This window comes from Lepisosteus oculatus, chromosome 12, assembly GCF_040954835.1.
Source record: "Lepisosteus oculatus isolate fLepOcu1 chromosome 12, fLepOcu1.hap2, whole genome shotgun sequence".
NCBI lineage: Eukaryota > Metazoa > Chordata > Actinopteri > Semionotiformes > Lepisosteidae > Lepisosteus > Lepisosteus oculatus.
In genome coordinates this window covers 27,036,031-27,050,027 of record NC_090707.1, presented here as the reverse complement: position 1 = coordinate 27,050,027, position 13,997 = coordinate 27,036,031, and the positions used below count along the sequence as shown (strand labels likewise).

The window sequence follows — 13,997 nt, the reverse complement described above, 5'->3', positions numbered from 1 at the left end:
AAACGAATACGTGAGCGGATCAACGAAATGCTGTGGTGTTTTTTGTCAATTAAAAAATAAAGTATTTTCGTTTACAAAGACGGTTACAAAGAATGTGGACCAGGGTAATACTTTGACAATACTTTGAATGGCTGCATCTGTAGATGTTGAAGCTCTCGGGTTGAACTGACGTTAACCAATTCCAAGTCTAAATCAACCCGTTTTCTATCCCTATTTGTCCGCCTATAATGAATGCGAGACGTGAAACGCAACTGCACAAATATGGTTACGTCACCGAATCATGCAGTAGTGCCATGCAACATGCTGGGAAAACTCAATCTGACAGAGAATACATGTGGATTGATTTAGGCTAATTCTATCTGGGAGATAGATTGCCAATAAATATGTGTTGGAAATTTCCACATTATAAATGCTGGACTTGCGAGAATAACTAAAATTGTGCGGCATACCCACAATACCGCACCGAAATTCAAGCCCTGAACATTTTGAGGACCACGGCTTATACAAACTGCTCCTGTTATAAAAAATATTTAGTTAATTAATTCCAATTTTCATGTGTAATTGTAGTATATACAAAATTTTGAAAATGTGAAACTGGGGTTCCTGCTTAAGTCAAATCAGTCATATACTCACTTAATTTCTATTGTTGTTGATAAAAGGCCCAAAACGTTTAAATCCCACTGTTTAAAAAATTGTTTGTCCAATTACCTCTAAATGCAGTGGAAAAGAACCTACAGATGCAGCCATTCAAAATGCATGGTAAAACCCCATACTGGGCGAAATTATCTGGAGATTAGTGCGTTATACCGCAGCAAGTGATTAACTGGTCAAAATGACACACAGGTGGCACTTGTTGGTTGTTAGTGAAACGATTTTTGGGGGGGTATTTCTGAAACACCCTCTGTATTTCCTGTTTTCACACAGATAAGAATAAACTACATATGCAAATTTTTCATAGGCGGAAAGATGTTCTGTGTTCTTACGCCAGAATGCCAAAATGTCAAAATCATAAAAAATGTTACCAAATAGTACTGGTGAAAGTGTAACCTGTCCTGGACAAAATGGTTAGAAAATAGGTGGATTTACACTTGCAAAAACGTTATCATTTTAATGCGATACAGAAGATATTATTAATAATAAATTACCATGGACGGTCTGTAAACTGAAGATTTATAGAGGAGACATGTACTGTCTTTTCTTTCCAGCTTGGAATGAACTTTTACCTACTATTATATTCCATTGCAGCCACTTTATGTAACGCAGCTCCTTACTTTTCACAAAGGCTGGGACGGTCAGCACCCCTCTGTGTAATGTTATGCAGAATAGACAGTTCTGCCAGTTCTGGGGGATGCGAAGGATTTTCCAGTAACATGCTCTGTTGTCATTCTTTCTGTTTAACATAAGGCAACCAGCAATCAAATGTGCTGTTTTCTCTTAACACTCATTTTCCATACTGTAGTTTTAAAACTTGAACAACAACTTGCCACATGCTAACATTGCGATGTTGTATAGTTTTAAAGCCACTACAGTAAAGCTTGTGTGAAATATATTTGTGTACTACATCAAAGCTTAACTCAGAGTGCCCAACATTACAAATTCTGAGTTAAAAGGTACATGTCAAAATATTTCCAAAATAATCACTAGTGAACGAGTTGAGGGATTTGATAATCACAGAGAAATCATAACTATAACCCCGAGTTGTTTCATGCAATCCAAGTGAAAGAAGGACATTTAAATCAACATGAAAAGACTTAAAACATATAAATCCGTTAAAAACACTTTTTATGCACAAAAAAGAGGTAGTTTTTCTTCTGCGCAATTAGCTTTTTACTTAAACATTTTAAACACTTTAATTTTGTAAACACAACATGCATTCCATAGAGAAATAAAATAATGTTTTCTACAGATGTTAAGCAGATTAGCAGGCTGTTGACAAAATAGCGCACTGTCTACTATTCGTAAAGACAACAGCTTCTGTACTATCCCTACGTAACACCTGACCATCTACTGGTAACATTTAGGCTGCAATTGAATTGAGGATCTGTATTCTTCACACCTGAAACATTGTTTTCTCTGAAAGCGTGTTCTTCCCTCTTTAGCTGATCTTTTGCAGCCTACGCGTGCTTACACTGCTCCCTATGTAAATTCTCATTCTTGACTAAGAAAGCTTTAAAGAACTTTACAACCATTTTTATTTTCAACAAATTGTAAATATGACGTTTACATTGGCGTTATTATTAATTTTCCACCGAAGCGTATGGACAAGTGTCAGCTCCCTCCCTTCTCCCCACATACAGACTGATACCATCCTACCACATCATACCGCATTTTAATTGAATTATGATAAAAGTATCCAGAAGCACCTTGTAAAACTGACAGGTGGAGCTAATAAACCTCTTTCTTGGCAGAAAACACCCAGTTTCAAATCCCGGTCACTGCTGAGGGACAATCTTTTTACAATTAAGAATTTAGGTTGTATACTCTTTAGATTAATAATTTTAAACTGTGTATTACAGCATGTTAAACATTAAACATTAAAAAGTTGGTATATTTTATAAAGCATGATTGCACAGTTGGACAAAAGTACACAACCTTCCACCTTTATCATAAATAATGTAATTATTAATAAAGATTTTACGCATCAAAGTCTTTAACATGGTAACTGGGTTCTGGTTTTAACATTATTAAGCTTATATTGTGTACTTCATAAAAAGTTATAATGTTTTATCCTTTTCTAAGAATACATAGGAAGAACAACACTTGCTGTTATTGTTTAAAGATAAATGTAGTGATTTAACATCACTTGATAGATATATGAATATGGAATTGTGTAACTAAGCAGCTAAAATATCACAGTTGGACATTTCAGAAACATTTTGATATCCGTTTCTTTTTAAAAAACTTTTATTGTCCTTGTAGTGGTAATGGACAAAGCACTGAGCCCAATGGTTCAAAGCGCAATCGGAGCATTACTTTCGGTTTGTTTCTTATATAGCGAATACATAAAAATAGTCCACTATTATAGCTTTTTGTTGGCTCTGGCATGAATTTATGTATCTGGATAAATTAAGTATTGTGATTCAGGATTTCTTCACAAAATTATTTACATTAAACAAAGGAGGGAAGAAGGGTTATTTTTACAATTGGCACTCCGAGATTCTGACTGACTTAAATCATTTAGCTGAAACAGATACAATGGTTACAGTAAAGGGACAAGTAATAGTGTGAGCTGAAGACCCTCACACCTGAAAAAGGCTTCCCAGCTGAAACATTGTTTTCTCTCTTCTCTTTTCAGCATGGAATAAACCTATTACTTGTCCCTTTGCAGCCTAGGCATGCTGATGCAGCTACCCATCTGAAGTAGTTACAGTATATGTATTAGCTATCCAATACATATTAACAGACACTCTGATTCAAACAAGTGTTGTACAGTGACATAGACGTGGGTAATGTCATCCCCATTAAACAAAGTGCTTATTGCGCAAATCCTGCTAAACTTAAAATTAGACACAGGAAGAGTATTATTGGACAATGTTGTGAGGCTCTGGCAGAACTCCTCTGTAAGCTGAAGATTAATAGAGGAGACACAATGTTTATTGCCTCTTTTAACACTTGTAAGAACATTCCAATGTTAATGTGACACTTTTATAAATTATTATATTATTAATAACATTTTGAATCTGAAGCTGTTAACTCTACTTCACACCTGCATGTCAAGATCATGGTTTCAAAATAAAAAAACATCAAACCTTTGACTGGATGAGAACGTCATGATTGTTTAGCTAGGATGTGAAACGTGGCAATTTGTTACAGTTTAAATCAGGAGAAAAAAGTTTTTTATTTATTTGTGGCTGCTGCAGTGGCTTGCAATGTATAGTTAACACATTTCAAAATTGCTTTATCAGTCTATCCCTGGAGGGAAGGGAGAAAATTAGCACACAGAAAAAACAGCAATTCTGTCAGCGAACATGGTTTCATGGAGGGCTTCTCAGATTGTTGGGCATTCAGGTAGATTGCCAGGTGAAAGGATTTTTAAATATGTTAAAGAAAGTCAGTTATTTGCAACACATAAAAGGCATTTTTCCAAAAAAGATCTGATGACGAGGAAGGAAAAGCACCTGTTTCTCGCCCATAAAAACTATCGAAAACCTGCTTTTATAGCTTTTAAAGTCATGCAATGTCTAAGTAAAGCAGGAACACATCGTTATATCTCATTTTTTATTTCTTTTTTAAAAATTAAAAAAAATGTTTGCCCAGCCTAAGAGGGGGGGTCTGCTTAAGTCTGCTCCATATACTTAAGTGAAAAACGTCATATTTACAATTTGTTGATAATAAAAATGTTAAGTTCTTTAAAGCTTTTCTCAGTCAAGTATGATAATTTACCTAGGGAGCTGTGTAAGCATGCGTAGGCAGCACAAGATCAGCTAAACAGGGAAGAAAACACATTCAGAGAAAATGTTTCAGGTGCGAAGAATACAGATCCCCAATTCAATTTCAGACTAAACCTGTCCCCACTGCGATTAGAATATACACAAAGCACTGAAAGCTTTACAGTAGATTAAACAGGTGTACGTAATTCAGGCTTTATGAACTGACACCTGGGATTCAATTAATTAGGGCTAGTAATTATTAGAGTTCATAAAGCCTGAATTATGCCTATGCCTACCTATGATTACTAGTTAATGCTACTTCACTTTCTCGGGCGTGATTTTTTAGGCAAAAAACAGGCTATTTTGTATTCTTCCTAAGATTAAGTTCAATGTCAAAATGTTTCCATATGAAAGGATTAATATGAAAGGCAGTGACGTCACCATCCTGAGGTGTGTGTGTGGCAGGCAAGCCAGTTTAGCCTTTGTTACTAATGAAACCACTAGATAAAGACATATTGAAATCCCTACATTACAAACTTCAAGCATTTCATTTTTCCTATTGCTACAATACCGACACCAGTTTAGTTACAAGGAACATGTCAAAAAAAGAACCACAATTGAACGAGTTTTGATAATAATAGAGAAAGAGAGAGTCCCCACTACCCCCATTTTGATTTAAATCGCAAATGCGTGTTTAATTAAATGCCTTTATTGATTCACAATCTGACAATGCAACGTAAATAGTTATCTTTGTCTTCTAAGTATCTTAATAAACTTTAAGCATAGCTTTAGATTTATTTTTCAAACCATCGTTAAACAAAGCAGGAGTGTACTGTACTTCCTCTTGGGATCAATCGTGGAAAGATTAGGTTGTAATCGTTTTTTTTAATACATTTTAAAAAAGTGTAAGCTATACTAAAAAGTTGTATTTATTTAATACCACTTGATAGTTATATTAATAGAGAAGAATTCAAGTTGATACTGTTTAGACTTTTAATCATTTTAAACTGTATTACAGCATATAACACATTAAACACAAAAAAATTTATAAAATTTTATAAAAGCAAGATCGCTCAGTTAGTATAAATGGTATAAAGCAACTATTTTTTATGTATTTTAGTTTTTAATGATTGTAATCGCTATTCTTGCAAGTACAAACACAACAAACTGGAATGCTACAGAACCCTAAACAAGACAAAACACACTAGCCGAATATAGCTGTGTCAGTCTTTTGTGTAAAAAATCATGGACATCATGATTTGAACATCATTGGGTGCTGTTTTTAAAAAGCTGTTGAGTAAAGAATAGGAATTTTCCTGCTGAATGAAAACAGGAAATAAAGAAAGGGTTTTAGAAATCAAACAAAGCTTTATTTCCATGCTTACAGTCTGGGTAATTGGAGACTGCACTGTTCTGTTTCCTATGGCTCTTATCGCACAAAGCCATATTGAGCAGTATTTCTTGTGTTGTGAACGTGTGTACACAGCGATCCCCCAGTGTTCCAGTTAGTGTGTAATTACACTTGATGACAAACCTGAGGTTTACAGAGAATCATCTCACTGATAGTTTTATGTAGAGGCTGTGAAAATTTTCACAAGTCGAGGTCTTTAAAATGCGTTTTGTGATATTTAGAAATACCAACAAATTCAATATAGTGTCAATAATATTTATTATCAGTAATAATATCTGTAGCAGTTTGCCAATTAACCTACCAGTATGTTTTGAACTGCGAGAGAAAATCATATCACACATATGGAGAAAAACCACGGAACCCAGAGAGAACATGCAAACTCCACACACACAGCACGGCAGGAATTGAACCTAGGGCCCCCGTGCTGCAAGATAGACATGCTAACCAGTTTGCCACCATTAGAAATGAATGGATAGCTTAGTTATCTTTCTAGTTCACAGGTTTGCATGAATAATTTAATTTTGAAACCCACAGAGACATCTGGTACTATTGTTGTATTTATGAAAAAAACATGCAAAAAGCATGCTAACAACTGTGCCATCCTATTCCATAGTTAATGCATTTTATTTGTCTAAACAGTTAACATTGTTAGCTAAATATTTTGAATATTATTTTACCCTATTGTTTCTTTAATGTTGTATTGAACTTATTTTCTGATAGTCAGATTTAATGTATATTTAAATAATGAAAATATATTTTTACAAGATGCGGGGAAAACTGCAACAATTTATTCAGTGCTAAATTTAATATTATTGATTACTTATAGTAAAAAAAACTACAGTGTACACAAAGATTCTAAGCTGATTCAAATTAAATCAAAATATATTTTTTTTAAACTGTACTAGATCTTGTATTAAAGTTATATCAATGGGCAGTGGTGGACGGTGCACTATTTTGTCAGCAACGCGCTAATCTGCTTAACATCTGTAGAAAACATTATTTTATTTCTGTACGGAATGTGTGTTGCGTTCAAAATTGAAGTGTTTCAAATGTTTAATTAAGAAGTAAAAAGAAGTTACAGCTTACACATACTCAAACTACAGTATGGAAAAATGAGTGTTAAGAAAACAGGACATTTGATTGCTGGTTGCCTTATATTTATTTAAAAATAAAAGAAATAAGATACAATGACGTGTTCCTGCCTAACTCAAACGTTGTGTGACTTAAAATGCTGTAAAAAATGGTTTAGATAGCAGAAAGTCACATGCACTTACAAGCGGCTCTGTTAAGCATAGTTTTTGTTAAGACAACACAACTTTGTCAGTGAAAAAAATTACCACGGGCACTTTTCCTTCCCCCTTATATTCTCATGTACAAGTAGAATAGGCAAACCTTCCAATGAAAGACAGGTTGCTTTCGCCTAAAACTGGCAGAAAATAGTCAAAACTCTCCACACCCAGACTCGATCTACCATTTTGACATGTTCCTTTTAACTACACCGCTGTCGATATTGTAGCAATAGACAAAATGAAACGCTTGGAGTTTGTAATGTAGGGTTCTCTAAACGAATTAAACTTTGATGCACGACAAATAAATGTATTTCCCACAAGCTATACTGTAGTGCCAGTACAGCAGCAGTTTGAAATTATTCGTTATTAATAAATGACTAAGCTTCAAACATGTTGTGATATTTAGAAATATAAAAATGTTAATATAGTGTCCATAATAATTGCTATTTTAGTTTTTCAAAGAAATGTTTATTTGTTAAAAGAAAACTCATGGCGTCAGCTGGGTTCGAACCCCCGACCTTCAGCATGCAAGGCAAACGCCTATGCCATTACACAATAGATAATAATCACAGTTGAATGAGTTAAACTGATGTGGTCATTTACAAAGAAAGTGTACTACTGTGATAATTTGAACTATATGAATATAATTATATCATTATTAATATCTTTAGATACACGATTCCATATTATATTCCCTATTAACCAAATTCTAAAAAATATGCGTGCTTTTACTACAATAACGAGTGTAAGAAAATATTAGGTTAAAGGTTAAAATATTATAACTTTTTACGAAGTATATAAACTTAATATAGTTAGAAGGAGCACGTAAAAACTTTTCCAAAATAACCACAGTACGTAACTGAATGAAAGACTTTGATGCTTAAAATGTTTAGGAAGAAAGTGAAATACTGGTGTGTATCTTTTATTTAAACGACCAATACCAGCCATATACAGTTTACATAATATGTTTATGTTCCTAAATGAATATCGTTTATGACTCTTTTTATGCTCAGCTACAAAAATTTCCCTTTAGTTGTAAAATTCCATATAAATATTCAATATTAAGCTGAATAAAACATGCACAGTAAAGAGATTAAATGATTAAATAATTTCACTAACAACCAATGCACCACGAGTGTCCCTGTCGGTCATTTTGGCCAGACAATTACGTACTGCAGTACAACGCGGTGAACTGTGGGTAATTTCACGTGGTACAGGGTTGTACCTTGCATTTTGAATGGCTGCATCTGTACCAATAAACAGGGGGGCTTCACAGACTTCCTTCTTTGAACTCAACTGTGCTCCAGTAAATAACACACAGTTTATCACCTTCTGCAATGCTTCTACTTTAGCAGGATTTGCGAGATAAATACATTGTTTGATAGGGATGACACGTCTATATCACTGTACAACACAAATTTGAGTCGGAGTGTCTTATTAAAACAGAGTGCCTTCTAATACGTATAACTACTTTATGATTTCTTTATCCGTGTCAGCTAAATGTGGGGAATTTAATCAGTCAGAATTTTGGAGTGCCAATTGTAAAAATAACCCTTCTTCCCTCCTTTGTTTAGCTTAAAGAATTTTGTGAAGAAATACTTAATCAGAAAACCATCACTTAATTTATCCAGGTACACAAATTCATGCCAGAGCCAACAACAAGCTACAACAGTGGACTATTTTTATGCATTCACTATAAGAAACAAACCAAAAGTAATACTCTGATTGCACTTTGAACCACTGGGTGCAGTGCTTTGTCCATTACCACTTCAAGGACAATAAAAGCTTTTTTAAAAACAAACAGATGTCAAAATGTTTCCGAAATGTCCACCTGTGATATTTTAGCTGCTTAGTTACACGATTCCATATTCATATAACTATCAAATGATGTTAAATCACTACAACATTTATCTTTTTACAATAACAGCAAGTGGTGTTCTTACTTCTCTGGTTCCCTTCTCTCCAGCTTCTCTCTTCTTGACTCAGCATCCCTCTGTAAACTAGTTACATGCATGAAACCCACCACATCTAGTTTAGATCCCATTCCCACCACTTTATTTCATTCCTGTTTCTCTTCTCTCTGTCCTATTGTCCTCAGTATTATACATGAATCCATGAGCACTGGCATTGTACCAATGGTCCTCAAAACTGCTGCCATTACCCTCGTGCCAAAAAAGCCTAACATGGCTCTCGACAATCTTAACAATTTTCGCCCCATTACCAACTTACCCTTTCTTGCTAAAATTCTAGAACATGCTGTCACACTTCAGTAACATAACCACCTCATGACAAACAACCTTTTCGAACCCCTCCAATCTGGCTTCCGTCAACTTCACAACACAGAAACTGCCCTGGTCAAAGTCACTAACGATCTTCTAATATCTTCTGATTCTGGTTCTCTTTCTATACTCATCCTTCTTGATCTCAGTGCTGCTTTTGACACTGTTAACACTGTTAACACCATAACATCTTACTTTCTCATCTTGAGACTATGTTTGGAGTCTCTGACACTGCTCTCAAACGGTTCAAATCTTACCTCACTGATCGCTGTCACTTTGTCTCTTTTAATGGGTAGAGGTCTGAAATTGGTCTTCCATTGGTGTTCCTCAGGGCTCAATACTGGGCCCCTTGCTCTTCAGCATTTACATGTTCCCACTTGGGTCAGCTTTTAAGATCACATGGCCTCAGCTTTCATTTCTATGCTGATGATACTCAAATAAACATCCATACCAAACATGACATTGATGTGGCTATCTCTATTCTATCTAATTGCATCTCTGACACAAAAATTTGGATGATTCAAAACTTCCTTCATCTTAACTGCGACAAGACTGAAGTCTTGCTTATTGGGACCCCCCATCAACTTCGTAAAGCCAGTCCTGTAACCCTATCTGTAGATGGCTCTGTACTTGAGCTTCAATCAAAATTGAAAAACCTTGGAGTTATATTTGATTCTGGCTTAACATTCGACCCACATGTACAGCATACTGTCAAAACATCTTTTTTTCACCTTAGAAATATCGCTAGACTACACCCTATGCTATCATTAACTGTGGCTGAAAAGCTGATCAACACATTTGTGTTCTCTCGAATTGACTACTGTAATGCTCTACTCACAGGGGTATCTAAATCTACTCTGAACAAACTGCAGTATGTCCAAAATTCAGCAGCCAGAATCCTGACCAGGTCTAGTACAAGTGTTCACATTACTCCTATCCTGGAGTCCTTGCACTGGCTTCTGGTCAAATTCCATGTAGACTTTAAAATCCTTATTCTCACCTATAAGGCTGTGCATGGCTTGGCACCTCAGTACCTGTCTAAACTATTATCGCCCTACTCCCCTCCTCGCAACCTTCGCTCTTCTAATTCTGCTCTTCTTACTGTCCCCCAAGCCCATCTACATTGTATGGGTGACAAGGCCTTCTCCTGTTATGCCCACAAGCTCTGGAACTCTCTCCCCAAGTTTATCAGAGAGTCACCTTCTCTAAACTCCTTCAAATCCAGACTCAAAACCCTCTTCTTCAGAAAAGCCTTTCCTTAACTGGTTCCATTCTTCACCCCTCTGCTTTTCTTAGAACCACCATCCACAGTCTCCTTTAAATATTGTAATTGTGTTTTATCTTGTGTATTCTTCTTATTTATTGTTGTTGTCATCCTGTAAAGCGCTTTGAGAAGCCACCTTTAAAGGCGCTATATAAAATAATGTTTATTATTACTATGTATTCTTAGAAAAGGATAAAACGTTATAACTTTTTATGAAGTACAGAATATAAGCTTAATAATGTTAGAACAAGCACGTTAAAACCAGAACCCATTGTAAGTTACCAAGTTAAAGACTTTGATGCATAAAATAATTAATACATAATTAAATTATTTATGATGAAGGTGGAAGGTTGTGAATTATTATAAAATATACCAACTTTTTAATGTTTAACATGCTGTAATACACTTTCAAATTATTAAAAGTCTAAACAGTATACAACTTAAATTCTTAATTGGAATAAGATTGTCCCTCAGCAGTGAGCGGGATTCAAAGCTGGGTGTTTTCTGGCAACAACTCAAATGCTGTACATAAGACATTAAGCGTTATTAGCTCCATCTGGTGGTTTCACAAGATACTACTATCCTATTTAAAGAAACGTGATTTGTTGGGGTATGTTGCGCAACGTCCACCACGTTTTAACTGGACGTACCTCGCTCATTTTGAACGGCTGGATCTGTATGGAAGGCTAGCTGTAGCTGACCTGTCGCTATAAGCAATTTATGCAGCTTCTAAATATTTTGGAAATACTCCACTGACTTGATACCTCACAGATTTCATTACACACACATCTGCTTCAGAACTGCATTATGTGCTTTGCAAATACCATTTCAGTTTTCTTTTACAAAAACGATTTGATCTTTTAACTCAAACTGTGTACAATGCTAATTATTATTAATGTCAAAGTTCAGTTCTTGCTTAAACCTTTTCTTTAACTTCTGTAGAGTTTGATCTGTGATATGCTCATTCTAAATTTAGTTAAGGTCTTTGCAAGAGAGATAAGACACCAGTTTTGTGGAGTGTTTGCAGAAAAAAGCATGTAAGACTAAATGGAAGGTGAGACTAAGCTTTGTCAGAGTGTCATGATACGTATAGTAATCTATATGTCGAACCTAAATATTAATCTGAAACACATGATGGTCCTCAATATATGCTCAATAAGAGTCTCTAAAACTGACAATTATAGTAACTCTGATAAACATTTTAAGTGTATGAGCAGCTTGCAAATGTCTAGATGCACAGCAGATATAATTTAGTCTTTGGTCTCTGAAGAGGCTATTTTTGTAATAAATTCAATTTTAAAAATTCTTTAATCTTTGCTGTGACTTCCTACACCCCTACACTTTAAATTACCAGCGTTGCAAAAATCATTACACCAACTGATTGAAAATGTGCAGGTTTGTTTATATCACTAACCGCTGATATCACTAGTTATCTTCTACAAAAGGGATGTCCACATTTGCTATGCACTTATTATTTTATCTTAAGCTTTTTATATGTTTTATGGCACAACAAACATTGGTAAGCTAAGAAGAGATGTATATGAAAGAATGCTAAGAAAAAATTATATAGGCTCTTGCATGTAAAAGTTCTCCTTGTCATATTCATTAACAGCTTTTCACGATTATATGCACTGTGTTCTGAATATAATACACTTTAAAGATCAGCTGGGAGTCATAATTCCTTTAAATGAACAAACTAATTCAAATATCGGTTTGAAAAATACACCTAAAAGCTACCAGACAAGTCTCACCTTCAAAATACAATAGTTGCCATTTTTCTTCTTGGCTAAAATTTTCAACGCCTCTTCTTCATAATCAGGAGCAATAATCCCATCAGAAACCTACAAATGGCATTCAGAAATCACAATAAGACATTTTGCAATTAAATCCTTTGGCTTAGGAATTTGGGAAAGTTCAAACTAGAAGAGAAAATTAATAATTTTACACTTATTCATATGAATAGAAAACAGTTTAATTTTTTGAAAGCCAGCAATCAGATCTACCATACCATTAAAATGAAAGTGTGTCAAAAGAGCATCTTACCATTTAAATGGACTGCAAAATAATTTAATTAAAAGTCCTTACATGTGGAGCTGCTAGAATCACAATTAAAAAGCTTCCGAAGCAGGAAACATATTTGAAAGCACCAAATCAGTTTTTAGTCTAACCCCTTAGATTTAATTCAAAAAGAAACTGATTTTTCTCTTAAACTTGCCTCTCTGGAGATGAGTTTTGCAGTGGGAACATCACAGCTGTCAGACAAGGCAATAAAATCTCCAAAGGAAGACATTCTGTCAGAGCCTAGACATAAAATAGAACGCTCTTGAGGTAATTTTTTGGAAAGATACAAATACAAAGTTTACTAAATATGCACTACATAGTAACATATTAAAAGTAAATTTAAACTATACAAATCAATTACTCTGACTTCAGTATTGGTTGCAAACATTATTATGCAAAGTCAGCTTCTCATATTTTACCTTTATAAGTACATATTTAGTTTTCTGATTTGCCTCTCAGTTCCTTTGATCATCCAGTAAACACATTTTTAACAATAAAGTAATTACCATACCAACATTCACAAATTATTGTATTCTGCTAACCATACAAATGTTCAAGAACAACTGTTGTATGTCTTGAGTTTTTTCCATTGTTGAGATTTACTTTACAACAAAGCTTGTGACCAACCAGCAATGCTGCTTTGCCAGAACTTTAAAGAGCTACAGGAAATTGTCAGAAAGTATTGTTCCAACAACACAGAAAATTTGTAGCTGTATGGTCTATAACATTATTCTATATTAAGTAAAAACTTTAAAATAAAGGGAGCCACTAAAACACCCCTTTGCATTTAACAAATTTGTATAATTTTAGGAAAGACATAAGAATGGAAGGAGATTTTCTAATTAAGTGGTTCAAGCATTTAATGTTTATAAATTATAAATCTTTATAAATCTCATTAAATGAGATATTGTAATGAAATTACCTCTAGCTCTTGCATATGCAGTAGCCAGGGGTGTCAGATCCTTGTACACATCATATGCCATACAGACTTTAGCATCCTCCTCACTCAATGGCACTCCAATAGCAGCACCTAGTGGACAAAATGCAACATTAGTGTGGCTACAAAAGTGTAAAAAATGCACAACAGTCGGATACAATAAGTAAAAACAGAATTACACTAAAATGCTTAATAAAGATATTGAGGTATAAAACTAAAATGAAAAATATGGGACAGTATTCAAGTGCTTTTGGAAATGTGCTCAGATACTTACCTGAACATACTGCAATTCTGCAAGGATCTTGTTTAATGCTACTAATATCTTTATAGTGTTTTTTTAAAGAACACAGTCACTTGGAATAAGAACACCCAATTAGAAAATGCAT

At 34.6% G+C, this 13,997-nt stretch overlaps 1 protein-coding gene across 1 annotated transcript in view; it reads right to left on the bottom strand.

The window, feature by feature from the left end:
- atic (5-aminoimidazole-4-carboxamide ribonucleotide formyltransferase/IMP cyclohydrolase) overlaps positions 1–13,997 on the bottom strand; it is a 94,511-nt gene that overhangs the window by 16,429 nt on the left and 64,085 nt on the right. Inside the window, exons 9-11 of the mRNA XM_006636665.3 lie at positions 13,597–13,704; positions 12,829–12,914; positions 12,365–12,454 (exon numbers count right to left, since the gene is read on the bottom strand). Of these exons, the coding sequence (XP_006636728.1) occupies positions 12,365–12,454; positions 12,829–12,914; positions 13,597–13,704 (284 nt within the window). The remainder of the gene's footprint in view (positions 1–12,364; positions 12,455–12,828; positions 12,915–13,596; positions 13,705–13,997) is intronic.